The 27,143-nt window shown below is 40.9% G+C and overlaps 1 protein-coding gene, 1 long non-coding RNA gene and 1 pseudogene across 15 annotated transcripts in view; all 3 read right to left on the reverse strand.

Moving 5' to 3' along the window:
- NFIA (nuclear factor I A) overlaps nucleotides 1-27,143 on the reverse strand; it is a 392,763-nt gene that overhangs the window by 61,789 nt on the left and 303,831 nt on the right. For 12 of the 13 annotated variants that reach the window (XR_014261496.1, XM_082453615.1, XM_082453621.1 and 9 more), the window contains one exon: nucleotides 18,907-19,035. Coding sequence is in view for 12 of the 13 variants with exons in the window: in XM_082453615.1 (XP_082309741.1) it covers nucleotides 18,907-19,035 (129 nt within the window). In the remaining variant the exon portion in view is untranslated. Of the gene's footprint in view, nucleotides 1-16,587; nucleotides 16,642-18,906; nucleotides 19,036-27,143 lie in introns of all 13 variants that reach the window. The other variant, XM_082453616.1, reaches the window with a different exon arrangement.
- LOC309657121 lies at nucleotides 2,617-6,123 on the reverse strand. Its single transcript, XR_014261659.1, has 2 exons — nucleotides 3,022-6,123; nucleotides 2,617-2,707 (listed from the first exon to the last, which is right to left on the reverse strand). It is a non-coding gene; the product is annotated as an uncharacterized lncRNA (long non-coding RNA).
- Nucleotides 6,375-16,581, reverse strand: LOC309656959 (protein phosphatase 1 regulatory subunit 14B pseudogene; annotated as a pseudogene). Its single transcript has one exon. The product of its transcript is annotated as a protein phosphatase 1 regulatory subunit 14B pseudogene (transcript).

Consider the following 27,143-nt stretch of genomic DNA (forward strand, 5'->3'; position numbering starts at 1 on the left):
CAAAGGACTATTAAATATTATTAAATACCCACCATTTCTCTGGATCACCTGCTAGCAGCACTCTTTTCCTGAACAATGAGACTGCACTGGGTTCTTCCATTGCTCTAAAGCTCAGACTTAAGATTTCAGCCATGTCTAAATTTGGTTTTCCTCCTTCCCTATTTCTTGTTTTCTACCTTTTATCTTGGATTAGGTGTTTTTAGTGTGCCTAAGTTTTTGTCCAAGTAGTTGCAAATTATTTTAGAAAGTGTCACTGGGGTTAAATCAGTCAACAGATCATTCAATCAGCAAAATTCATTAAATGTATTTTGAGGTGGTCAGCTCAGGCCTTAGAGAAGAGAAAATACCATTGTGAATCTGGCACGGTGCTAATGCAATGCACAAAAAATGGTACGAGTCCAAATTTTTGACGGAGAAAAACATCTCTTATGGATGTGTGTGTGTGAGTAGTTGACACAATAAAAAATTATAGCACATTATGTAAATGCATATTTAGATCTTTTAAAATGTGCATTATTTACTTGAGAGTCAATAAAGGCTTTTCTCAAGTGGTTACAGTTTATTGCAATGCATCCATCTGTATCCAGGCTGATGTTAATACAATTTTGTGTATTAAAAGGCACTACAAAATTGGCTGCTTCTGGGGTCTAATACTCTTAGTACCCTAGGCCAGGAGCAGCAGAAAGTGTCAGGAACACTCCATTCTGGATGGATCTCACTACTAGTTTAAACTTTAACCAGAGGCCAAACTAGTTTCAAACAACCGCTTGGGTTTTTCACAAAGAACACCACCAGTAGGATGGGAAGGAAGGAAATTTGATCAGGTTTCTTTGGCTGGAATGGCACTGCCTACGCATTCTGAACAAAGTAGCCACAATTAAAGAAGCAGAGACCCAGAATTTCCCAAAGCTGTAGGCTCACTTATTTATTGCAAAATGATCACATTACTGGATACTTAAAAACAAGAAAGCAGGTCAGTCAGGTGGTTTACCTGTTTGCACACCACCCACCCACCACCCCACACAATGGCCCTGATTATTTAAAGGACTCTTCTGGTTTTAGCTTGAAAGAGAAAAAGTTTAAAATTCAATGTGATTGAGTATATATATTTTTAACTTAAAAAAATTCTTCCTTCTTTAAGGCAGAATTTATTAAGACTGGGGAAGGAGAAGGTCAAGGTCATTACTGTATTATTGTGTATGTTTAGAGACTTATATGGTCCAACAATCGATTCTTGGTCTGAGAGTCCACTATAGGGAAGAAGCTTTGTGGACACATTTCTAGCTCAAAGAAGATGATACCAGGGAGGCATGGCCAGATAGGTTTGGAATCTTATATTTCATTCCAAGTCTTAGGAAAGAAAAAGAGATAGAAGAAAGTCACCTCTCTTCACCATTTCCAGCAGTTTTGCCCAGACTCAACCTCCCAGAATTCTAATAACCCTCCTGCATTTTTTCTCAAACCAAGATTTCACAGTTGAAATATGCTCTTCTATTTAGCCCTGACATTGCCTTAATTCCTTTATTTCTTGTCCATGAACCACTGCAGACTCTCACGGACTGGACAGAGACTTGGATTCTTTTCATGTTAGTTTTTGTTTTCCGGCACCAGCCCTTAGATCCCAGTCTCTCTTTTATAGGCGGCTCCAAAGATAAGCTGTCAAGAGAGCAGTGCAAACAAAATCTAATCCTCCTTCAGGTGCAGCGTGCTCTTAAGACAGCGTTACACACAGCCTTCTTCCCTCACAGAATGAATGACCACTCCCAAACCCTGGCACTTGCGAAACTTCAGTCTTACTGTTAATTGACACTGTCAGTGGCAACAGGTGAGATTCCAAACTGTTTCGCTCTGTTAGCACCATTAGAAGAAAAAGCTACTCATCTGTCTTCAGCGGTACGATGTTTAGACAAAAATAACCATTTCCATAAAGTACAAGGTGGCATTAAGAACTCCTGACTACTCGTATTTAAAAGTAAAGATTTTAATAAGGCAGAGCTCTAAAAGGAGCAGAAAGTGGAAGAAAAAAATTGTGCTTAAAAAAAAAAGCCTTCTATAAGGGCAAACGGAACTTGAATTTTGTTTGGGTTGTCAAGGACTATGCAGTTTGCTTCTTCAGAAATTCAAAACCACAATATATAACACCATGATAGCCTACCTAAAGCTGAGAAATCTATCTTAATGGTCCATGGCTATAATTTATAAATCATGCATGAGTCAGACCTGCCATTTATGAAAGCCTAGAAGTTTGGAGTTATGGGATTTATTTTAACAGAGACACAAGGAACGAGAAATTGGCAATGGTTTTCAAGTCTTTGAGAGGTGGAACCTTTTCTAAATAACAAACCTGTGACTCAAGCCAAGGTTTTCAAAACATATAGTACGCATCTTTAACATCACTGAGAGGCATGCAAAAGAACCGGGGTATGTCAAAGAGAAATATATGACATTACATGATGACTTGCAAAACACCAGTATTTTTATATTATTGCTACCAAACAAAGTGACTTGCTGTTACAGTAGATTTCCAAGATAACTGATATATTCTATTCCATTTGAGTTAAGGTAGAGGTTCAGAGTAGAGATCAAATTCCAATATCTTTTGGTCTGTTTTTAACCAAAAAAAAAAAAAAAAAATAGACAGAGGGGTGACGGGCAGGCCAAGGTCTTTTAAAATTTTAATTTAGATCAATTTTAGCTATTGAAAGACCTTTCTTTTTTTTTTTTTTTTTAATTTTTATTTATTTATTTATGGCTGTGTTGGGTCTTCGTTTCTGTGCGAGGGCTTTCTCTAGTTGTGGCAAGTGGGGACCACTCCTCATCGTGGTGCGCAGGCCTCCCATCACCGCGGCCTCTCCTGTTGCAGAGCACAGGCTCCAGACGCGCAGGCTCAGCAATTGTGGCTCACGGGCCTAGTTGCTCCGCGGCACGTGGGATCTTCCCAGACCAGGGCTCGAACCCGTGTCCCCTGCATTGGCAGGCAGATTCTCAACCACTGCGCCACCAGGGAAGCCCCTGAAAGACCTTTCTTGCTCAAATGCCCTGGTTTATAGTCTAGACCAGGGGTTGGCCTTTCTGTAAAGGCCATAGAGGACACAGTTTAGGCTTTGCAGGCCTCATGGTTTTTGCTGCAATTACTTGACTCTGCCACTAAACGCAGGAGCAGCCATAGATATTACATAAACAAATCAGTGTAGCCATGTTCCAATAAAATTTTATTTTAAAAAACAGGAAGAGGGCTAGATTTGACGGGTGGGCCATAGTTTGATGGCCCTTGGTATAGACCCACATAATTCCTGTTCACTCTCCAAACACCTGCAACGCTCTGCTTGTGAGTTGTACACCAGACAATCACTGTTCCTTCCACCTCTTCCCTACCAAACTGCATCCTTGTCCCAGCTGGCCTTTCTCCTGGAGCCTCACCTTTTTTGAAGGTTTCCAAAGCAACCTGCTTGCCATCTGTATCTCCACAAACTATCCACTGCCACTCTTTGATTGTCCCTTTTCACCATTATTTAACATGCCTTGTGTATGTGCTGGTTTCCCACATCCATGTGTATATCATGTCAAATTAAACATATGAGTCAGAAAAGTAGTAGATAACCAACAAGGACCTACTGTGTAGCACAGGGAACTATACTCAATATTCTGTAATAACCTATAAGGGAAAAGAATCTGAAAAAGAATATATTTATATATATAAATTTTTATATATATGTGTATATATATGTATAACTGAACCACTGTGCTGTATACCTGAAACTAACAGGACATTGTAAATCAACCATACTTTAATAAAAAGAAAACAAAGGAAAGAGAAGAGAAGAAAAGTAGAGTGATATAAGGACCATGGACTTTGGAGTCAGATAGACAGGGATTTAAATTTTAGCTCTATCATTTGCCAGCTATGATTCAAGTTTCCAAGCTTCTCTCAGTTTGCCATCTGTATAATGGGGCTTATACCCCATAGATTTGTTTTGAGGATTAAATGAGACAATGTATATAAGGTATATGGAGCAGCTCCTGACCATACGGTTAAGTGATCATCAATAAACAGCTTCTTTTACTTGTAATACTATTATAGGTAAGGATGGGGATGGGGATGAGAAATGACTAAATTGGAATTTGCTCCCAGGTGCTAGGGACCTGTTCAAATCGTAGAATACACAGGGGGAAGGGAACAGTGGAGTAAGAGGCACCTGTTGCCTATCTGTATCTTGGACAAATGAGTGCATAAATACTGATAAAAGAGTATGAGCTATCAATATGGATATGACATGAGGGTCTTGAAAAAAGTTCCATCAACAACAAAATGCAAAACCAAAGCAACAGAAGCAAACTTGATGTAAAAGTCATAGATTCCATAGAAACAATGACTGTAAAGGCTCTTTTTGGATGAAATACACCTTGAATCCCTACTTTTGCTTAAATCTTAGACTCTGAGACTTAACCTAGAAACTTAGAACTATGGGGCTATCTCCCTCTAGACTCTATTTTTTACTTAGACCTATAATCCTTAAGTGTCCATCCTGACCTCCCCCATTACCATGTAGACCCCTGCTACCTAGGTACACTTCTGACCTAATCAGATTCTGAGCATGGCCTCATCATAGCCTCATACAGTGGAGATCTCTACCATTGCCCTTAAATGTCCCACTGTGTTAGTTATTGGGAGCTGCTTATCAGAGAGCCAATATATGTTAACTGCTTAAAAAGTTTTTTAGAAGCTCTGGGGTACTTTTTAGGAAAATTTTCTAGTTAGATAAAGAGACTTGGGTTTTAATTTTGTTGCTGTCTCTACCTGGCTTTAAATGTGGGCAACTTCTCTCTCCTCTGGTTCTTTCATCTGCAAAATGAGGAGTTTGAGCTAAACAGTTGCTGAAGCTCATCTAGCTTTAAATTTCAATGAAATTCAGTCTCTGGGATTACATTTACAAATAACAATACAATTGATCCATATGTAACAACACTGAAATCTAAAAAATATGAAACAAGGGGGTATGTGGGGTTTTTAAAAAAATTTATTTATTTTAATTTATTTATTTTTGGCTGCGTTGGGTCTTCGTAGCTGCACACAGGCTTTCTCTAGTTGTGGTGAGTGGGGGCTACTCTTCGTTGTGGTGCGCGGGCTTCTTATTGTGGTGGCTTCTCTTGTTGCAGAGCACGGGCTCTAGGCGCACGGGCTTCAGTAGTTGTGGCTCGCGGGCTCTAGAGCGCAGGCTCAGTAGTTGTGCCGCACGGGCTCTAGAGCTCAGGCTCAGTAGTTGTGGTGCACGGGCTTAGTTGCTCCGCGGCACGTGGGATCTTCCCGGACCAGGGCTCGAACCCGTGTCCCCAGCATTGGCGGGCGGATTCTTAACCACTGCGTCACCAGGGAAGTCCCGGGAGTATGTGGTTTTTAAAAGAAATTATTTTTTAAACGTTTCTGGGATATTAGGTTCTAGGGTATATCTGGACTCAGTCTCTAGGAGCCTGTGCCTTTGGGAAGGCTGTGATATTTAGAGTTTTAAAAACCCTGAGGGAATGTGCCAGTTCAAGCTCTGTGAGACAGAGCCGCAGCCTTTGGGTCCTGACAGGACCTCTTCTCTGAATAGATCATATTTGTGCACGAATCCCCTAAGCCGCCATGACGGCTAATGTGCAACGCATTCAAACGCCACAGAACAGCTGTGATTATTGGAGATATGAAGAGTGACTGGTTATTACGCAAAGCTGACAAGACTTCAGTTCCATGAAGGGAACTTGAACTTCTATGTAATATGCAAGCAATACTGCGAGTCAAGAGATGAATGAAAGAAAAACATTTAAGGAAAAAACCACCACCATAGATTGGATGATCACAGAGGTTAACAGAAACAGGCAGAGAATGAATTCCCAAACAACCTGTTGGAAGGGCAGTCCCGCAAAAGAGAATTTCAAAAGTAAGCTCCGTGGAGGTTCTCTAGCCTATGCGAGGCCTACCAAGTCCTGGGACCAGCACTGTTTGGGAGTCTTTGCTGGCTAACATTTAAAATAAAAAAGGCAAAACCAAGCAGATAAACAAACAAACCCCACAACAAACAAAGCTATGATTGATTCACGGCCTTCCCTCCACTACCCCCGCCCCAACTGGCAGGTATACATTGCAGTTCAGATATAAATTTCTGAAGGTATTGCCTGAGCATCTGGATCCAGCTCTACCTGAAGCTGCAAACCCTCTGACTTTTCAGTTACATGAACCAATCCATTATTTTCTTTTGGGGAGACTGGAGGGGTGATTAAGCAATCTGGCTGGGTTCTTTCACTTGTACGAATATTTCACTTGAAAGGGTGCTTATTAACATGTCTTCTGTTCATTACTGGGTATGCAACAATTCAACAACTCTTATTACAGCCCCTGTTTCTGAGCAACATGATTACTAAAGCACAGGTTTCAAAGTATCCTCCTGAATTCACCCTACAGGATTTAGGGATTTATCCTACTGCTGGTAGATTTCACACAAGGGCAGGAAGTAAGAGAAGAATCGGTCCAGCGTTTGAAGTCAGGGTACCAAAGTTTTACCCCAGGCTGGGTATCAACTAGCTCTGTGTCAGCCTCCTATGCACCTTAGTTTCCTCTGCTGCAAAATGGAAATTATATGTCTGTATGGTTTTTAGAGCTCAACTATTTTGGGTTTGAAATCATTCACTCCCTATGTGAGTCTAGGAAAAGTTATGTAACTTTTTCAAACCTGCATTTCCTTGTCTGTAAATTGGGTAAAATAGCACTAATTTAAGAGATTTTCCCAAAAATTAGAATTATTCCTAATTCTAGGTGCTAGTACACAGTGGGCTCACACCTTTAAAATGAATGTGTTGAGAATATATTGTGTGCCAGACAGCGTGCATGATTCTGGGCTATTTATTATTCTTAGAGTTGTGTTTTTAGGATAAATTCAGATATACGAAAAGTAATCAGGATCATGCAGTGCCATGTGGCAACCTGAGACAATTGGGAATCAAGAGTTGAACTGTTCTCAACTGTTTTCATGGCCCTGGAGGTCCCCGGCATGGACTAAATGTCACTCTTCTAAGACCGGGGTTTGACCTGTGCTCTGCAAGCTCCACCTGCAGCATGAAGTCACTCGGCTGGTTGGAGAGCCAAGCCCACTGCCCAGCACACAGGACAGCGTTGCTCTTATCTCCTGTGCTGGACAGCTCTCAGTTTTGGCTGCCTAGCAGTCTTTCACCCTTTCTTCTGGAAACAGAGCTCTAATGTTTCTTTGGGTAACTATCCTTCCCTCCACCTCAGTCTGTCATTAGCCTAGACTATACCCTCCCCCCAGCTCTGTGAGTGCACATGTAACCCAGGCCACACCAATGAGAAACCCTGTTATCTTTTTTTTTTTAATGTCTGGGAAGACACCTCTGGGCCAGAGGCACGGGGAGCCCCACTCGTGGCACCAGGCCTGGCTGCAGGGCCCCCCAGTATTGCTGTTGCTATGAGGTCGGGGGGCAGGGGTTGTCCTGTGGAGCCACTGTTCACTTGCGTGGGGGACCCTTCCTTTCTTCCGGGGTGTGCTCGGCTTCTGCATGTCCTGGATCTTGTCCAGCAGGCCAGAGACGGAGGCCTCAGTGGGTTTGTAACAGTCCACCAGCAGCTCCTTGACCCCGGCAGCTGGGTCTCATCAGTCTCCACATCCAGGAGTTCATCCACAGCAATCTCCAGCTCCAGGATCTCCCCTTCCTGGTAGTTGTAGAGGCCAGGGAGCTGCTCCAGGATCCACTCCTCCAGGTTGAGGCGCTTCCGTAGCTCCTCGAGGTCATACTTAACCGTGACCTTCCCTTGGCACCTGACTGGGCCCTCACCTGCAGCACCAGGGGGGCTCTGAAAGCAGACACTGCCACTGCCCAGCTTGGGGGCCAGGACCACCAATGCTGTGCCCCCTGCGGGGCGGCTGTCCAACATGGCAGCTCCCCCCACCCCATTATTTTTTAAACATAAAGATTATTTTAAAAGTGAGCAAATGACCCAAATCAGGCCAATCAGAGACATAAGCATCCTACTCTAGGGAGTAGGACCGTCCCTAGATCTCTCGTGGAAGAGCTGCTCTCTTTCCCTTGGGATTGTTACATTGGTGGGGATTAAGTCTGGAGCTGCTCATATCATCAGTGCCATGATCTGAAGAGATTTAGTCTAAGAATCAAGTTCACACAGAGGACACCAGAGCTGAGAAAGATAAAGATACAGATTTCTGAAGGTATTGCCTGAGCATCTGGATCCAGCTCTACCTGAAGCTGCAAACCCTCTGACTTTTCGGTTACATGAACCAATCCATTATTTTCTTTTGGGGAGACTGGAGGGGTGATTAAGCAATCTGGCTGGGTTCTTTCACTTGTACGAATATTTCACTTGAAAGGGTGCTTATTAACATGTCTTCTGTTCATTACTGGGTATGCAACAATTCAACAACTCTTATTACAGTATTCAGGAATTTGAGGTTTCAGGAAGATCTAGAGATATCCCTCAGCAATACCAAGGTTTTCTAAATCTGTATTGTATGCCAATAGAAGGGACCCATACAACCTGACACAAATAAATCCAAATCCCCACAATTACTTTAAATACCTGTGCTATATTATCCCTTTCTTTAATTCCCCTCTCATGAATCTCATCCAAGTAATAATTATTTGTTCTTCTGTTCTACTAGGTTGCAGGGGCAGGACTGGCTTGTCTGGTTTGCTCATTAGGGCCTAGCACAGTGCTTGGCAGATGATACATTCTCAAAAATTATTTGTTGAATTGACTCTTGTAAACAACAATGGTGCTTACCTCCCTTTTTTTTTTTTTTGATGTGGACCATTTTTAAAGTCTTTATTGAATTTGTTACAATACTGCTTCTGTTTTATGATTTTTGGTTTTTTGGCCACGAGGCATGTGGGATCTTAGCTCCCTGACCAGGGATCAAACCTGCACCCCTTGCGTTGGAAGGCAAAGTCCTAACCACTGGACCGCCAGGGAAGTCCCGGTGCTTATCCCTTTAGCAAGAGCCATGCCTGAATGAAGACAAGCCAAAGCAAAGTCTTCACCATGGCTATGGGCTAATCATCATGGAAGGGGGTTCACCTGCCTGATTGGGGAGACCCCCCCAGTTCTTCTAACCACACAAGAATAATGGGATGGAGTAACCAGGCTGGCTCACTTCCCTGAGGCCCCATCTCTTCTAGGCTATGAGGCTCCTCCTAGTGAAGGGAAACACACACTCCTTCTGGACCCACAGGAGGAGAATAAAAGAGAGAACTGGGGATGGGGAGTGAGGAACGAGGAAAGTGAGAATCCTTTCAAGACAACTACACAGAAAGACAGCAAAAAATGATATGGGGACGGGGGGAATCTGAGACAGTTAACATTTTTAAAAATATATATATATTTATTTATTTATTTTTGGTTGCATTGGGTCTTCGTTGCTGTTTTCTCAAGTTGCAGTGAGCAGGGGCTACTCTTCGTTGCGGTGCACGGGCTTCTCCTCGCGGTGGCTTCTCTTGTTGCAGAGCACGGGCTCCAGGCGCGCGGGGTGGCTTCTCTTGTTGCGGAGCATGGGCTCTAGGCGCGTGGGCTTCTGTAGTTGTGGCACAGGGGCTCAGTAGTTGTGGCGCACGGGCTTAGTTGCTCCACGGCATGTGGGATCTTCCCGGACCAGGGCTTGAACCCGTGTCCCCTGCATTGGCAGGCGGATTCTTAACCACTGTGCCACCAGGGAAGTCCCTGAGACAGTTAACATTTAGTAACATACCAATAACATATGTGGCCCTTTCCATATGTCATTTCACTTCCTCCTCCTATTAACACCTTAAAGTTCTGTACAGGTGGGAAATTAAGAGACCAGCAGAGGATGGGTGACTGGCACAAGCTTATGCAGATCCCAAGTGGCCGGCCAGGATTTGCATTCTATTCGGGCTGACTCTACAGCCCATGCTCTTTTCACTGCACTCTGCTGCTCCCATTTGAATTATTTTTCAGAGGTCAAATGGCTTATTTCCTTTCATGATATTTGCCTCATAGGTCCCTTATTACCGTAATACAACCTGGCAACTCTGATGTTCCTCACATGTGTTTTGTGCATAAGAAGAATGAATTGTTTGGGGTTGGGGGAAGCAACTGCCATTTACTACTAAGAAATGGCAAATGTAAATTTACTGTGGAAATATACATTTAAAAAAAACATTCCATACACGTGAGAGGTTAAATACACTAGTTTCAACAATACAAAGGATGCGGCATGAAATGGGTAACTCTCCGTGATCCTGCAGCCACATTAACAGGACTGTACATTCCCATTTCGAATATCAGTGCTCACCCCCCTTTGCCTACATGGATGATAAGCTGATACTACATAAACATTGTTAAAGCTACAGTTCCATGCTACAGTAATTCACTTAACTTTAACATGATTTATGGTTCTGTCAATCGGTGAGGTTGAAAACCCTGTGCTGAAGCTTAAATGTGAGCTTCATATTTAAAACAGCAAGTGTGTGTGTGTGTGTGTGTGTGTGAGACAGAAGAAAACATTTCATATAGAGATACAAGTCCAATATTGACTTTTTATTCTACTCTGAAAAAAAGAAAAATAAAGAATGAATCTAAACATGGAATCAACATTATATTAAGCTAAACCAGAAAGACCTGCTTGGGATTTATCTGATTATGTGATTTATAGCATAAGTGATACCCAGAAGTCTTATCAGTGACATAATTTCCAAGAAACCCTGCTCAGAACCCACGCCTTCACTGTGGCTGCATGTGTGGATTTATGGTTGGGGGGGCGGGTAGGGGAGTGGAAGAGAGGGAGGGAGAGATGGAGAGATGGAGAGCAGCTTCTTTTGTCCAGATGAGTTTAAATCTGGGTCCACGTGGTTAATCACCAATCACCCTATTCTTCTCTCCGGTGCTCACCCGGGAGGCATTTTGCCTCTTGAAGAGATTAAGGAGCCAATTGGTCTTACTGCTCTAACCTGTCCTCCTTGGGACCACATATTAACAGATTCCACTGCAGAAGAGCTCTCTTTAGAAGTTTGCTGCGGGGATGACAAATTAACCCAGCAGGGTGTCCCACACATCTACCTCAGTACAAATTATTAGTGTAATAGAGCTTTTAGTTATGCATTTATCTAGTAATTATTGAACGGTTACACAAAACCAAGCTGAGAAGCCACGGCCCTTTATGAGGCTTGCTCGGTGGGTGGCCTTACAGTTCATTTAGGATACCAGTTCACTTGCAGACAAATTAGCTAAACAGCCTTCTCCTTTAAATATTTTCCATGTCACAGTGAAACGCTTTACAATACAATAAAGGTACAGTTTTAATTACATGCTTCCTGACTTTTGTTTAGTGGTAGTTTTAAAACATTTGCTGGCACTGTTTTTTCCTTTGGCTGGGCAGTAATAGTTGGTTGTAAGTATCTGGCTAATGAATTTAATAATTTCCTGAACTGGGACGTAAAGGGCCGTTGCTAAAAAGCTGCTTCTCCTCTTTACCATCCAGTTCCTTCAAAGCCCATCGACGACGTTTCCCATTAGGCTGGGCACCAGCACTTGAGCTAACCTTGCCTGGTGTTCACAAGCCCTCTTATTCTCTTTTTAGTGCTCCTCAAAGGTGGTACTTGTTAGGTCTGTGATGCCTGCATCTGGAAGTCAATTCTGATTGTTAGAAAGACAATGTAATGTCTTCTCAAATGACATACTCCAGTAATAAATAAACACCTTGCATCTGGTGGCAGATTATTTCAGCGCCTTGTTAGCAACAGGTACTTAATTGCTTCTCATTTTCCTGAGATGATTCAATTGCACTAAACCAGGAGAGACAAATTAGATTCAGCTCCACTGAAAGGAACACCAGCGCGTTCTACAACTAAGTTAAGAAGTTTTCCTAAGAGGCAAAGAAGTTTGCCAATATGATACGAGAATGCTGAACGAAACTACCGCTTAGGTAGAGGGCCTATGTCAAGGAAGGGTGCCATGGTTATGAGAGTGACAAGGAGCCAGGGACTATTCCTTCTTCAGGATCCTTAGTTTGGGCAGACATATTTATAATACCATAGAAAATATTCCATAAAAAGGGGATCAAATCATTTTGAGCTCAGCACTTCTCTTAATGCCCATGAAAGTAGAAGTTCTTAATTAAAACCAAGCAAGTGTATATCGAGCATTCATTCACCATGCTATGCATCTCCCTAAATGTTGCCAAACACACGCACTTGAATACTGTATTATTATCACACATGGGGGATGGAAAGAACTCCCTATTATTCCCAAACTTTCTGTTTGCCTTCAATCAAATCCATGTGCTCATTCATTTATTCAACAAATATTTATTGAGTGCTTTCCTAATGCCAGGCACAAGGCTGAGGGATACAGGATATCGGGAGGAAGAATAAAGAATGGTCCCTGTTCCAATGGGCCCTGCCATCTAGTGATAACTGCTGCCTTCCTATTGTACCTCTCCTTCCTTCCTCCTCTATTATTGTCTATGAGTCTCCGCTCTTCCAACCTTTCCTGGTGACCTGAACTTCCTGGAAAGTTATCTTAATTCTCATAATTCTCTGCAGTATATTTTTCTTGGCCAAACGGGGAGATGTTAACTTCAGACCCTCAGATGTTTCATCACTAAGAGCAGGATCCCTGTTTGGGCCACGAGGATCATGGACTTAGAGAGGTTTATAGAGCATGTAAACGTCTGAATAGAAACTGGCAGGATTCTTTGAAAGCTGCACAATAAATCTTTGGTTTATATGGCTATTGTTTTAATACATCTTGTGCATGTTTTCAGAATCAGGGCAATTTGATTTCTAAACTCCCTTCACGTGTATGTGTGTATATATATATGTTTTGACCCATAAAGAAGTGGGGCTTTAGCCTTTTGCTCACATTTTGTATGTCTGGATTCCTCAGTACTTAGTTAAAGCATGACTGCTGTTGCTTTGCACGCTTACAACTAGCAGGTACTCTGTTTGAGAACACGGGTAAATCACGCTTGTGTGCACTCGCCCAGTGCCGAATGCCATGGTAGTTCTCTATCAGGTTGCCCCCGACCCTGACAGCACCCGGGAGACCCCATCACAATAATACATCGGCTGGCTTTCTTGTCTGCCCTCCACCAGGAAGTAAGCATGCTGAGGCCAGAATCCAAGCTTCTCTTTTTCACTCTATTCAGCAAGTAGCAGAGCACCTTGTACACTGTAAGTGCTTGATAAATACTTGCAGAAGAATGAACGGGTCCCCAGACAGTAATGAGAGTCTGCAAGCTAATTTCAATATAAAAAAAAAAAAAAAAAGCCAAACTGACCTCAAAAATTGTCTTTGAAGTGACTCGCACCTACCCGAAACCCTGCGTTTACCAGTAGCAAGGATTCAGGGGCTCATAAAAAATGTCAAGTGATCTGTTTATGGCTGTTATTAAAAAAAAACTCAGTGTGATAACACGGGTTATGTCATGCTTATCGAAAGATCTAAATGGCTATGTCATGTTTTTGACTAATAAAGATTGTGAAAACAAACTAATTGTTTAAATAAATGCAGTTGATTTCTCCCAGTGGTAGAGAAAAAGGTAGAAACTGCTGATATGGTGAAAAAAGGCACAGCACTGGAGACTAGATTTCTAGTCTTGGCTCTGGCCAGCTCAGATTTCACATTTCTGTGAGTAATGGGAACTACGGTGCTGATTGCTAGCCAGCGTATTTCTCCCCTGTTTACCTACTTATAAAGCCCCAATTTTATACAGAGCAGCGATATGCTCAGCTAAAAAAACCTAGATTTTCCAGCCTCCCTTGCAGCTAGAGGTGATTGTGTGGCACAGTTCTGATCATGCTGTGTAAGATTCTATAAAAGGTGGCAGAATGAGCTGGCAGGCACTTCTTGCCCTTGTCGGTTCCCTTCTTTCTGCTTGGATTGCAGATGCATGGAAAGAGGGTAGTGGCTATGCTGTGACCATGAGGTCACAGCATGAGGATGAAAACGACCCATTAAAGCATGGGTAAAAGAAGAAATCTCAATCCTTGATGGTGCTTTGGTGACACCATGACGGTCCTGAATCATGTATTTGTTTCTATATGAGAAAAATACAACCTGCTTAGTCTGACTTTCAGTTACTTACAGCCAAACACATACTTAGTGGATACAGGGAAAGGATTAAACCAGAAGATTCTCAGAGCACTATTCTGAAATTCTATGGCTCTAGATGAAGCTCAATCAGTGCTTATTTGCGATTACTCTCAACCTCTGCCTCACAACGTGTATAGTGCAGGCCCCTCCCTGCTTCTCAATCCCGAAAGCACAGAGTTGCCTTACCTAGTGCTGAGCATTTAAATTAAGTATCATTCATTATCTTGTTTTTGAAAATAGCAGAGACTTTAGGCAGAAACATAAGTTTCAAGAAGACAAACTTTCAAGAAGTTCGAAAATATCTCTGATGAGTACTCCAAATAATTATCAAAAAGAGTTAGGCTCTTTTAAATCATCAGGCAAACCTACAACTCTTAAAAAGGCAAAAGGAAGAAAAAGGATTTTTTTCTCCATTATCATGAATAAGATAAATTGTCATGATTAAATACTTCATTATGGTTGAAATTTTAAGTACTGGTAAAAGAAAGTCTTTGAAAGCCCAATCGTTCAGCTTGAAGTGCACAATAATTGTAATAATGTATAACAACGTACAAATGCCCTTACTGAAACTTAATCTCTTCCCCACTCCCTAGGACATTCCATAATTTTTAACCCCTTCACCTAATTTTAACTACACAGGTGGCAAAGTATTACCCCCATGATACAGATGGCCAAACTGAGGCCACAAGGTTAAATGATTTATCAAAGCCATAAAGAAAGCCAATATCAGAGAAGGGATTCATTTTAAGAAACCACATGTCTCTACCTTCACAAGGTAAATAGGAAAGTGATTAGAATTACATAAACTAAGAAAAAACATAGCTTTTAATAGCAAAGCCTTACTTCATAATCTTGCCAAAGCTTTCTTTGGATGAAAGGCCATCGTTCTTCCTCATCTTTAACATTCCTCATAAAGAAGTACTATATAAACTATTATCCTTTGTCACCCTTTGTTCTTCTGAAGCAATGACAATCTGCCAGTGTCAGGGAGGGGATGAATGTCTCTTGTGTACCTTTATGTGCAACTTGAGTACTTTTTATTCATTCAAGCAATATTTGAGCATATTGGAGCATTGTGTATGAGACACAATGAAGATACCAAAAAGCACACATTAGAGATCCTTCCTCTCAGAGGTTTTGCTCTAGAGGAGGGACATGTACATTAACTAACAAAGCAAGACCATGTCGGTGGAGGGAATGTGCAGGCGTGAAAGTCTCCCAGAGTCTGCGGAGTGTGAGATGATGGCGGCCTGGGTGGAGCTGAGCAGGTTTCAGGTAGAAGGTGGTACCCGAGCTGGTCTTAGGATGGGCAATATGTGGACAGGCAAAGGCAGGAGAACAGCATGAGATTTTCAAACCCTGGATGAAAACGGGTGATTTAATTGTTTGTATGACCTGAGTACATACTCTACTTCCAGGCACTGTGCTATTGACTGCAAATACATGATTTCATCTACTCCTTCGATAATACAATTCTCTTGAGGTTGAGATTAGGATCTTCAATTTATAGATGAGGAGCCCATGGCTCCAAGAAAGAAAGCGATGTGCTAGGTTCTCACAGTTGGTGAAAGTGGTAGAGACAGGATTCAAATACCAGTCCATTCGACCCCCCGAGTTTTTGCACTTACCCACTCCCTTCAAGGCTCTATTTTCCTGCCTCAACTTTACAATCATCGAAGAGAGGTTTCCTTTTTAAAAGGTGGCCACTAAATTTCCAAACATAGATAATTTTTGCAGTGAAAAACGGGGTCATTGTTTTTTCAGTGAGGAGAACTTGCTTTTCTGTAGCTCTGTTAAAACACCACCCTTGGCCTGGGCACTGAGGTACGTTACAAAGCTACTGCTTACTAACTGGTGTTTGTCTAGTCAAGGTAGTCCCCTGAGAAATTTTAAGGAAGGCAGCAGGTCCTGCAATCTAGGTGCTATCCAGAGGTGACTATTCCACGTAACTCTGAACAAGAGTGTAGTAAACAGCCTCTCCAGTGCCCCAGGATCCTGATAAAGGACACACCTTTCTCTTCTTCCTTTTGAAGCTGGATCATCTGTCTGGATTTTCTAATGATTTATCACTTCAGACTGCGGTAACTCCTTACAATAAAAAGAACATGTGCGGTTGAATTCTCCTTTATGTCCAATGTCTCATTTATTCCACACTGCCTCCCTCGGTCAGACTCTCCTCCTTTAAATCCGGCCTCATCTTCCTAAAATATCAACTCTTGCTCCCAGATGTGATGTCATTCCAAGCATTAGCTTTCCAACTAGTTCAGAGAAGAATAACCGGGATTACGATACCTGTAGCAAGTATGTCTTAAATAATAAGCACCTGAATACCAACCTTTAAAAAGGTCTTAGCCCAAGAGTGTCTTATGTTAGTCTATCTCAATTCTGTGATGCTGCTGAAATATTTCATCTCAACTACCCCACTTCCCTTCACCAGACCACTAAGTGGGGCAGGATGCAATAAGAATGGGTACCTGAGTAGATTTCCCAGAAAGCAGAACTGAGGATGCTGGGAACCATCTTGAATTCTGGTGGAAAAAAAAGAATCTTTGGAATTCCATAATTCTTAAATTGAGCATCTTTCTCTTTTCCACATAAACAATTTCATGAGTATGAATAGATCAAAACTCACTGTCCTGTAGGCTAAGAAGGTCCCCTCTGGTTCAACCCAGTGTGGGTCATTTTAGCAAATGTGATTGTTTAGCGTGAAGAAAGCACCCAATCATGGCACCCACAGTAACTGCTAGAATCATTTCAGTAATTTCTAGAACTATGGTTTTAAGGCAAGACACACAGAAGGCATTCAGTATTTATTGAATAAATGATAACATATGCACATTGCTTTATGCTCCTCAAAGAGTCTCTACAAATATTGTTTTATTGTAGTTTCTGTATAAGAATATGAGGTTGGGAGAAAAAATTCATTCAGCAATAGTATTGTTCCCATTTTATTGATGAGGATATTAAAAAATTCAGAAGGTAAGTGGAAAGGGAAAGAGGCAGCTTAACCAACTAACTTGATCGCTGACATTGCTGCTTCCCAATCCTTATCGCCCTGCTGCACCCATGAGTCTTTTCTTTGCTTGGAATGCCCTCCATTCATGTAAGCAACTTTTAAGATTTGACTTCAATGTTATGTACACTTTGAAGTCTCTTTATTTGATATAAAGTGATAAGTAACAGTGCATTCCACATCATCTTCTAAATGCTTATTTTCCTGCACTAGATGATATGCTCTATGAGGACAGAAACCACTGATTTCCCAGTGTCTGTATAGTGACAGGTACTCATTAAATCCTTGTTTAATGGATGAAGGAACCTCCATAGTTCCCTCCTCTGAGGCCCTACAGAACTGTCTGCTTTTAACATTAATTTAGCATTTAGAATGTTAACCTGACCATAATAAAGATGAGAAACGTCACATGCCTTATCTCCCTGAGACCAAAAATCTTCTGACTAAAAGGGCTTTGTATTCCTTACTTCGCACCACAGTTTCAATGCTTAAGGAATGTTGACAACGAGGAAAATATCATACTGCCCCATTTAAAGAGACTCATTCTGGGACCACATAATCCCATTCAGATGCAAGGTTTTCAAATTAGGAAAAAATACATATATAGCTTCTCTGATTGTACCACACACACCCTCACACACAAGTGAAATAATTAGGGATCTTGAGAAAGTTCCGTCAATGATCGCAAGATGTTCAAAGATGGGGCAAGTGAGCATCCATAATGGTGGACAGAGAAACTGCTTCACACAATAGTCAGAATACTTATTTTCTTCAGTGTGATTTCTGCACGTGTGCATTGGCCAGCCCTCTCAACTGCCGTATTTCCCTGAGATGCACACAGAGTATTCAGAAAGGGATTCAGATTTGTGGCACTCACATTGAGATTAATGCAAGAAACATCAGTTTCCCCAGGCGTACGTCAAAGTAGACAAGAGACCATAACTTTCTAGGATGTTTTATGATACCAGCTGGTAGATCACAAACCTACCTAAACGAAAATCTGATGGGAGAAAGCAAACGTGGTTACAATTATTCGTACTCCTACTGTGGGAGTTTCATAAACAAACTAATAAATATTTTCATCTTGCAATAAGATCAAGTTAAGTGATTTGCTGACATTCTCTTGAGGTTTAAAGCTTGTCTTTAATGTGAAATACAAATCATATTTCTTGTGGACACATTTTAATAATAAACTTAAAAGCACATGAGACAAAAATAATGAAAACATTGCAATGAAAACCAGACAAACTATCTACCACTTCAAAAGGAGGGAATGAAGATGGCTCGTCAACACAGTGATTGCAGACAACCTCAATGCAAAATGCCACATATTGAAATCAGGTTTCAAGGAAAGGGAATCAGCAGGGGTGAGAGAATGAAAATAAGCTATTGCTTGAAAAGAGGTAATCGACTACACAAAAATAAACTACCTAACACACGCACACAAATACACACACATGTGCGTGCATGTGCCCCTCGTACAATTTGTAGGACAGATTTGATTTTGGTTTAATTCAAATTACCTCCCACCTCTTTTCAACATCCCACCAGCAAAGAAACAGGTAAGGATCAGGGTTTGATGCCAAATCTCTTGGGTCCCTACAATTCCAAAGCAGCCCCCGAGGATAAGAAATTGGAACACTTGCTGCCTTTAGGACCACTCTGGGGGAGCGCTCATTGTCTCTCATTTTGCTACTCTGGTCCCATGTCTCTCATTTTGCTACTCTGGTCCCCAGGTTATGATCTGAGCACAATCAAGGGTGCCTGTGGAGCAGCTCACCTCTGGGTCCTGTAATGACAGGTCGGTGATGCTGTGTGAATGCCGTTCCCAGGGAGGAGGTCTGCGAAGGGGAGGGGCTGCTGAAACCAGACTTCTCCGACTTCTTCAGTGTGGTTGGAGATGGCATTCCTGGCAGGAAGGATGGATTGACAAGCACACTTAAATCACGGAACAACAGTTTAAGCAACCTAAAAGATTAAACTTAAAAGAATTTAAAAAAGAAATCTACCTGTGAAGGGAAAATTTGTCTTGAATTGGTTTGAATTTGTCATAGGAACAAACAGGTGACAGAACGGTCCCCTGATATCAGCACAGAGTTGATTTCAACTTACTCTCCTAAATCACAGTTCATTTTGGGGTTACTGATCGTCTCTAATTACGGAGCACCACTTCCCCAGTGCTTCCTGAAGTTGCTGCCTGAGCCAGTGGCCTTTCGGACCCTTTGTAAAGAAGGTTATAGAAGCATATGAGGACCTCATATGCAATCATCTTATCTTGTCAGCTACTTTACTTCAGTGTCAAGGCACTCTCTCCACATTTTATACAATTTAGCTATTTTAACATTTAAAAAACCCTCATCAATGGTAACTCAGTTGCTCATCCAATGAATAATTTATAATAGAAAAAAAAGAAAAGGTAAAAGTTAAAAAATAAAAGTTAAATGGTTAAATAAGGTATAACCAATACAAATAACACTGTAAAAGAATAATGACAATGGAAAGATATTTAATGACATGAAATAAAGACATGGAAAGCAATTACAAAATCGGATATTATACAATGATGCCATTTTAAAATGTATTTCTATGTACAGAGAAAGAACTGGAAAGAAATATGCATAAACTATAACAGTAGTTCTCTCTGCATGTTGGATTTGAGTGATTTTCACTGTTTCTTTTTGCTTACTTGTTTTTTCTATGATGAACATATTTTATTTTAAGAAAATAAAAGCTTGTTTTTTTAAAAATAGTATTTTTACTATAGTCTAAACTTTTCATAGCATTTCCAGCATAGGAAATGCTTTGGGAAGAAAATAATGGGAAAATGGTCCCTTGTAATTACTGCACCTGTAATGTTCTCGGCAACTACGCTGACACACACAACTAGAGGCATCTATCAGTTTGGTAGGGTGCCAATTAAAACAATGAAAACTTGGATATAAAAATAAAGGAAATGACTCCTAGTCTCCACATCACAGGAAAAATTTGGGCTCTTTTAAATTTGCAGCACAAAATTGGTCTGATTTCATGTTAAAAGAACCAAATCTCATTTTACTTATACATATCTACATGTATTATGTTCTGCCTATGACTAGAGAATTATTTGGGTGACCTGGAAAAATAAGTAATAAACATAATAATGATATTAGCATGTAAATGTTATCAAGTACTTGGTAAGTTCCATGTACTATTCTAAGCACTGTATAGGTATAGATCTGTTTAGAAATTTAGTTAGTCTAAACATGTCCTTGTTATTTCTAATCACAGATTTCCTTAATGAAATTCTACAAGACAACCTTCAAGTGTGACCACAGATTCTATAAGGAGAGAGAACAGGTCTGCTTTGCCTGCCTCTATTTTCAGGCTATCTAACAAAGAGTCTAGAACATACCAAGTGGCCTGAAAAGATATGTAAACTACCTGTACAGTTCTTGGCTTTATCTGTGGCTTTACTAAGAGATGCCTGGACAGAGCAAAACTTGGGGTTTTGACCCTAAGAAAGAAACAAATTGCAAATCGGCAAGCACATTTGCATAGTCAGACACAAGGACAACATGAAGTGGTGTGTGATTTCACACGAGCTAGACAAATCCAGATCAGATCCGTTCTACAGATCAATATGTGTGTGATTTGAATTAGAAACAAGTCACTAAGTGACTTTAGCTATATTTGTTTGCTCGCTGAATCAGTAACCAAAGACATGGCATGCCAATGTCCTAACATCGTTAGGACAAATTGAGATTTTGGATCAACGTCCATTACGAGTAACCTAACCTAAGGTATCATCATGTAATTACATCACAGAAGAGATTTCAAATTAAAAAATGAAAGGAAAGAAATAAAAAGCTCCCAAATGTAAAGAAATCTCCCAATTCATTCAAAACTCTTCTGTGCAAGGCAATTTTTAGGCTTCCAACCAGTCCACTGATTTAAACTCAGTCAAATGCCTGAATTATGTGTCATGGAACAGAAATAGAATAGAAAATGAAAATGTCAAAACTTTTGAGATGGCAGAATTTTTTTCAGATGATGGAATTGATGATGAAATGCAGTATCTGAACTAATCTTATTAAAGAAAGCAAATGGCTGGACTCAAGGAAAAGTCATTTCTTTGAAAAGTTCACGTTTTCCAACCCATGCAATTCTAAATACGTCAGAAATGTTGACATGATTTAAACCCACCACTTAACGCTTTTAAAAGGGGAAGTGGAAGTTAAATATAGACAATAAGCATCAAAATGCTTATCAAGTTAGTAAATGGATTCAAAATGATCAAAATTTAAATCCTCTTTGAAAGGGTTAAAGAGAGAAGAAATACTGTCTGCATACAAGAAGAACAAGCCAAACTCTGTATAATCTTCTAAATTTATCACGGTCAAGTAATATGAACCCCAAGGCTGTCACGAATCTCAAAATTACTTTGTGTTTTCAATTTTTAAAGACTCATATTGAGCATGTTTCCTTATTATTTACTTATATTTTCTCCATATGCATAATGTATGTTTTGGTTAATTTGCTTTGTATACTTAATTGACCAAATGAAGTTTCAAAATGCTAGTCAACTGCTTTATGTTTAAAGCTAGACAACGTTAATCCTGGCTTTTATTTTTGAAATCAAATTTGGTTTCTGTATGTTACTTTAAAAATAAACTCCTTGTTAAAATTTCTTTTACCAAATAGCTATGCACAACTGTTACACAATTACTGCACAGATTGACTGATTGGCTTTCTCTTAATGAGTAAAAATTTTGATTTCAAACTATTTTTTAGAAGTATCAGATTTAAAAAAAAAATTATAAAGTAATGCGACACGTTTTTCTGGAACAAACAAAATATTACTTCAAAGTTCCTTTCAATATGTAAAAATAAAGAATTATATAGAACTGGAAGCAGAAATTTAGCATAATGTTTTGTTTCAATGGGACATTCCCGGAGACCTTCAAGATGGCGGAAGAGTAAGATGTGGAGATCACCTTCCTCCCCACAAATACATCAGAAATACAGTGGAGTGGAACAACTCCTACAGAACACCTACTGAACGCTGGCAGAAGACCTCAGACTTCCCAAAAGGCAAGAAACTCCCCATGTACCTGGGTAGGGCAAAAGAATAAAGAAAAAACACAGACAAAAGAATACAGAAGGGACCTGCACCACTGGGAGGGAGCTGTGAAGGAGGAAAAGTTTCCAGACACTAGGAAGCCCCTTCACTGGTGGAGACGGGGGGGTGGCAGGGGGTGAAGCTTCAGAGCCACGGAGGAGAGTGCACCAACAGGGGTGTGGAGGGCAAAGCGGAGAGATTCCCGCACAGAGGATCGGTGCCGAGCAGCACTCACCAGCCCGAGAGTCTCGTCTGCTCCCCCGCCGGGGCAGGCAGGGGCTGGGAGCTGAGGCTCCGGCTTCGGAGGTCAGATCCCAGGGAGAGGACTGGGGTTGGCTGCATGAACACAGCCTGAAGGGGCTAGTGGGCCACAGCTAGCCAGGAGGGTGTCCAGGAAAAAGTCTGGACCCACCTAAGAGGCAAGAGACCATTGTTTCCGGGTGCGTGAGGAGAGGGGATTCAGAGCACCGTCTAAACCAGCTCCAGAGACGAGCGTGAGCCGCGGCTATCAGTGCAGACCCCAAAGACGGGCATGAGATGCTAAGGCTGCTGCTGCAGCCACCAAGAAGCCTGTGTGCAAGCACAGGTCACTATCCACACCTCCCCTCCCGGGAGCCTGTGCAGCCCGCCACTGCCAGGGTCCCATGATCCAGGCACAACTTCCCCGGGAGAACGCACGGCACGCCTCAGGCTGTTTGCAACGTCATGCCGGCCTCTGCTGCTGCAGGCTCGCCCCGCATCCGTACCCCTCCCTCCCCCCTCGGCCTGAGTGAGCCTGAGCTCCCTAATCAGCTGTTCCTTCAACCCTGTCCTTTCTGGGCGAAGAACAGACACCCTCAGGTGACCTATACGCAGAGGCAGGTCCAAATCCAAAGCTGAACCTTGGGAGCTGTGAGAACAAAGAAGAGAAAGGGAAATCTCTCCCAGCAGCCTCAGAAGCAGCGGATTAAATCTCCACAATGAACCTGATGAACCCTGCATCTGTGGAATACCTGAATAGACAACCAATCATCCCAAAATTGAGGCAATGGACTTTGGGAGCAACTGTGGACTTGGGGTTTGCTTTCTACATCTAATTTGTTTCTGGTTTTATGTTTATCTTTGTTTAGTATTTAGAGTTTATTATCATTGGCAGATTTGTTTATTGATTTGGTTGCTCTCTTCCTTTTTTGTTTTTATATATAGATATATATATTTTTTCCTTTTTCTCTTTTTGCAAGCATGTATGTATATGCTTCTTTGTGTGATTATGTCTGTATAGCTTTGCTTTTACCATTTACCGTAGGGTTCTGTCTGTCCGAGTTTTTTGTTTTTTTGTTCTTTAGTATAGTTTTTAGTGCTTGTTATCATTGGTGGATTTGTTTTCTGGTTTGGTTGCTCTCTTCTTTCTTTCTTTCTTTTTTTTTCTTTTTTTAAATTACTTTTAAATTTTTAATAATTATTTTTTATTTTAATAACTTTATTTTATTTTATTTATTTCTTTTTTTCCTCCCTTTTCTTCTGAGCCATGTGGCTGACAGGGTCTTGGTGCTCTGGCTGGATGTCAGGCCTTTGCCTCTGAGGTAGAAGAGCCAAGCTTAGGACATTGATCTACCAAAGACCTCCCGGCTCCATGTAATATCAAATGGTGAAAGCTCTCCCAGAGATCTGCATCTCAACGCTAAGACCCAGCTCCACTCAATGACCAGCAAGCTACAGTGCTGGACGTCCTATGCCAAACAACTAGCAAGACAGGAACCAAACCCACCCATTAGCAGAGAGGCTGCCTAAAATCATAAGAAGGTCACAGACACCCCAAAACACACTACCGGACGCAGTCCTGCCCACCAGAAAGACAAGATCCAGCCTCATCCACCAGGACACAGGCACTAGTCCCCTCCACCAGGAAGCCTGCACAACCCACTGAACCAACCTTACCCACTGGGGGCAGACTAAAAACAACGGGAACTACGAACCTGCAGCCTGTGAAAAGGAGACCCCAAACACAGTAAGTTAAGAAAAATGAGAAGACAGAGAAACACACAGCAGATGAAGGAGCAAGGTAAAAACCCATCAGACCAAACAAATAAAGAGGAAATAGGCAGTCTACCTGAAAAAGAATTCAGAGCAATGATAGTAAAGATGATCCAAAATCTTGGAAATAGAATGGAGAAAATACAAGAAACTTTTAACAAGGACCTAGAAGTACTAAAAAGGAAAAGAAAAATGATGAAAGAAAAAAAGAAAATGATGAAATTAAAAATTCTCTGGAAGGAATCAATAGCAGAATAACTGAGGCAGAAGAACGGATAAGTGACCTGGAAGATAAAATACTGGAAATAACTACTGCAGAGCAGAATAAAGAAAAAAGAATGAAAAGAATTGAGGACAGTCTCAGAGACCTCTGAGTCTGGGACAGAGGGGACAATATTAAATGCACCAACATTTGAATTATAGGGGTCCCAGAAGAAGAAGAGAAAAAGAAAGGGACTGAGAAAATATTTGAAGAGATTATCGTTGAAAACATCCCTAATATGGGAAAGGAAATAGTTAATCAAGTCCAGGAAGCACAGAGAGTCCCATACAGGATAAATCCAAGGAGAAACACACCAAGACACATATTAATCAAACTATCAAAAATAAAACACAAAGAAAAAATATTAAAAGCAGCAAGGGAAAAACAACAAATAACATACAAGGGAATCCCCATAAGGTTAACAGCTGATCTTTCAGCACAAACTCTGCAAGCCAGAAGGGAGTGGCAGGACATATTTAAAGTCATGAAAGGGAAGAACCTACAACCAAGATTACTCTACCCAGCAAGGATCTCATTCAGATTCGATGGAGAAATTAAAACCTTTACAGACAAGCAAAAGTTAAGAGAATTCAGCACCACTAAACCAGCTTTAGAACAAATGCTAAAGGAACTTCTCTAGGCAGGAAACACAAGAGAAGGAAAAGATCTACAATAACAAACCCAAAACAATTAAGAAAATGGGAATAGGAACATACATATCAATAATTACGTTAAATGTTAATGGATTAAATGCTCCAACCAAAAGACACAGACTAGGTGAATGGATACAAAAACAAGACCCATATATATGCTGCCTACAAGAAACCCACTTCAGACCTAGGGACACATACAGACTGAAAGTGAGGGGATGGAAAAAGATATTCTATGCAAAGAGAAATCAAAAGAAAGCTGGAATAGCAATTCGTATATCAGACAATATAGACGTTAAAATAAAGACTATTACAAGAGACAAAGAAGGACACTACGTAATGATCAAGGGATCAATCCAAGAAGAAGATATAACAATTGTAAATATTTATGCACCCAACATAGGAGCACCTCAATACATAAGGCAAATACTAACAGCCATAAAAGGGGAAATCGACAGTAACACAATCATAGTACAGGATTTTAACACCCCACTTTCACCAACGGACAGATCATCCAAAATGAAAATAAATAAGGGAACACAAGCTTTAAATGATACATTAAAGAAGATGGACTTAATTGATATTTATAGGAAATTCCATCCAAAAACAACAGAATACACTTTCTTCTCAAGTGCTCTTGGAACATCCTCCAGGATAGATCATACCTTGGGTCACAAATCAAGCCTTGGTAAATTTAAGAAAATTGATATCGTATCAAGTATCTTTTCCGACCGCAACACTATCAGACTAGATATCAATTACAGAAAAATATCTGTAAAGAATACAAACACATGGAGGCTAAACAATACACTACTTAATAACCAAGAGATCACAGAAGAAATCAAAGAGGAAATCAAAAATACCTAGAAACAAATGACAATGAAAACACGATGACCCAAAACCTATGGGATGCAGCAAAAGCAGTTCTAAGAGGGAAGTTTATAGCAATACAATCCTACCTCAAGAAACAAGAAATATCTCAAATAAACAACCTAAACTTACGCCTAAAGCCATTAGAGAAAGAAGAACAAAAAAAACCCCATAGTTAGCAGAAGAAAAGAAATCACAAAAATCAGATCAGAAATAAATGAAAAAGAAGGAAACAATAGGAAAGATCAATAAAACTAAAAGCTGGATCTTTGAGAAGATAAACAAAATTGATAAACCAGTAGCCAGACTCACCAGGAAAAAAAGGGAGAAGACTCAAATCAATAGAATTAGAAATGAAAAGGGAAAAGTAACAACTGACATGGCAGAAACGCAAAGGATCATGAGAGATTACTACAAGCAACTCTATGCCAATAAAATGGACAACCTGGAAGAAATGGACAAATTCTTAGAAAAGCACAACCTTCCGAGACTGAGCCAGGAAGAAATAGAAAATATAAACGGACCAATCAAAAGCACTGAAATTGAGACTGTGATTAAAAATCTTCCAACAGGAGAACATCAGCCCGCTTGCCGTGCGTCAGCATGCAGCCCCGCCTCCCATGGGGACCCGGCCTGAGGAGCAGGGGCTGGAGCTTCGAGACTAGGGCAGCCTGAAAGTACCAGTGGATAACTTCTCCATCGGTGAAGGAACCATCCAAAGCTGCTAGACAGAAAAAGAGAACTATAATTTTGGGAAGTGGTCTAAAAGTAAAAGCTACTATTAGAATTGATGTCCAGTGGAGCCCCAGAACAGAAGCAAAATGAATATTCCATTTCACATTGGCAACACCAAAGGAGATGATGCTTTAGAAAAAAGATTTCTCGACAAAGCTCTTGAACTCAATATGATCTCCCTGATAGGGCATAGGCATTTTTATCATCCCAAAAGGAAACTCTATACCCACTGAGAAGATACTACTTTGCTCTCTCTACCAGGCCCTGGAGACCACCAATCTGCTTTCTTTCTCTATGGATTTACTTACTCTGGATATTTCAGATAAATGGAATCATACAATGTGTGACCTTTGTGTCTGGCATCTTTCACTTAGCATGATGTTTGTGAG

Source organism: Balaenoptera physalus (assembly GCF_965194825.1).
Source record: "Balaenoptera physalus genome assembly, chromosome: 1".
NCBI lineage: Eukaryota > Metazoa > Chordata > Mammalia > Artiodactyla > Balaenopteridae > Balaenoptera > Balaenoptera physalus.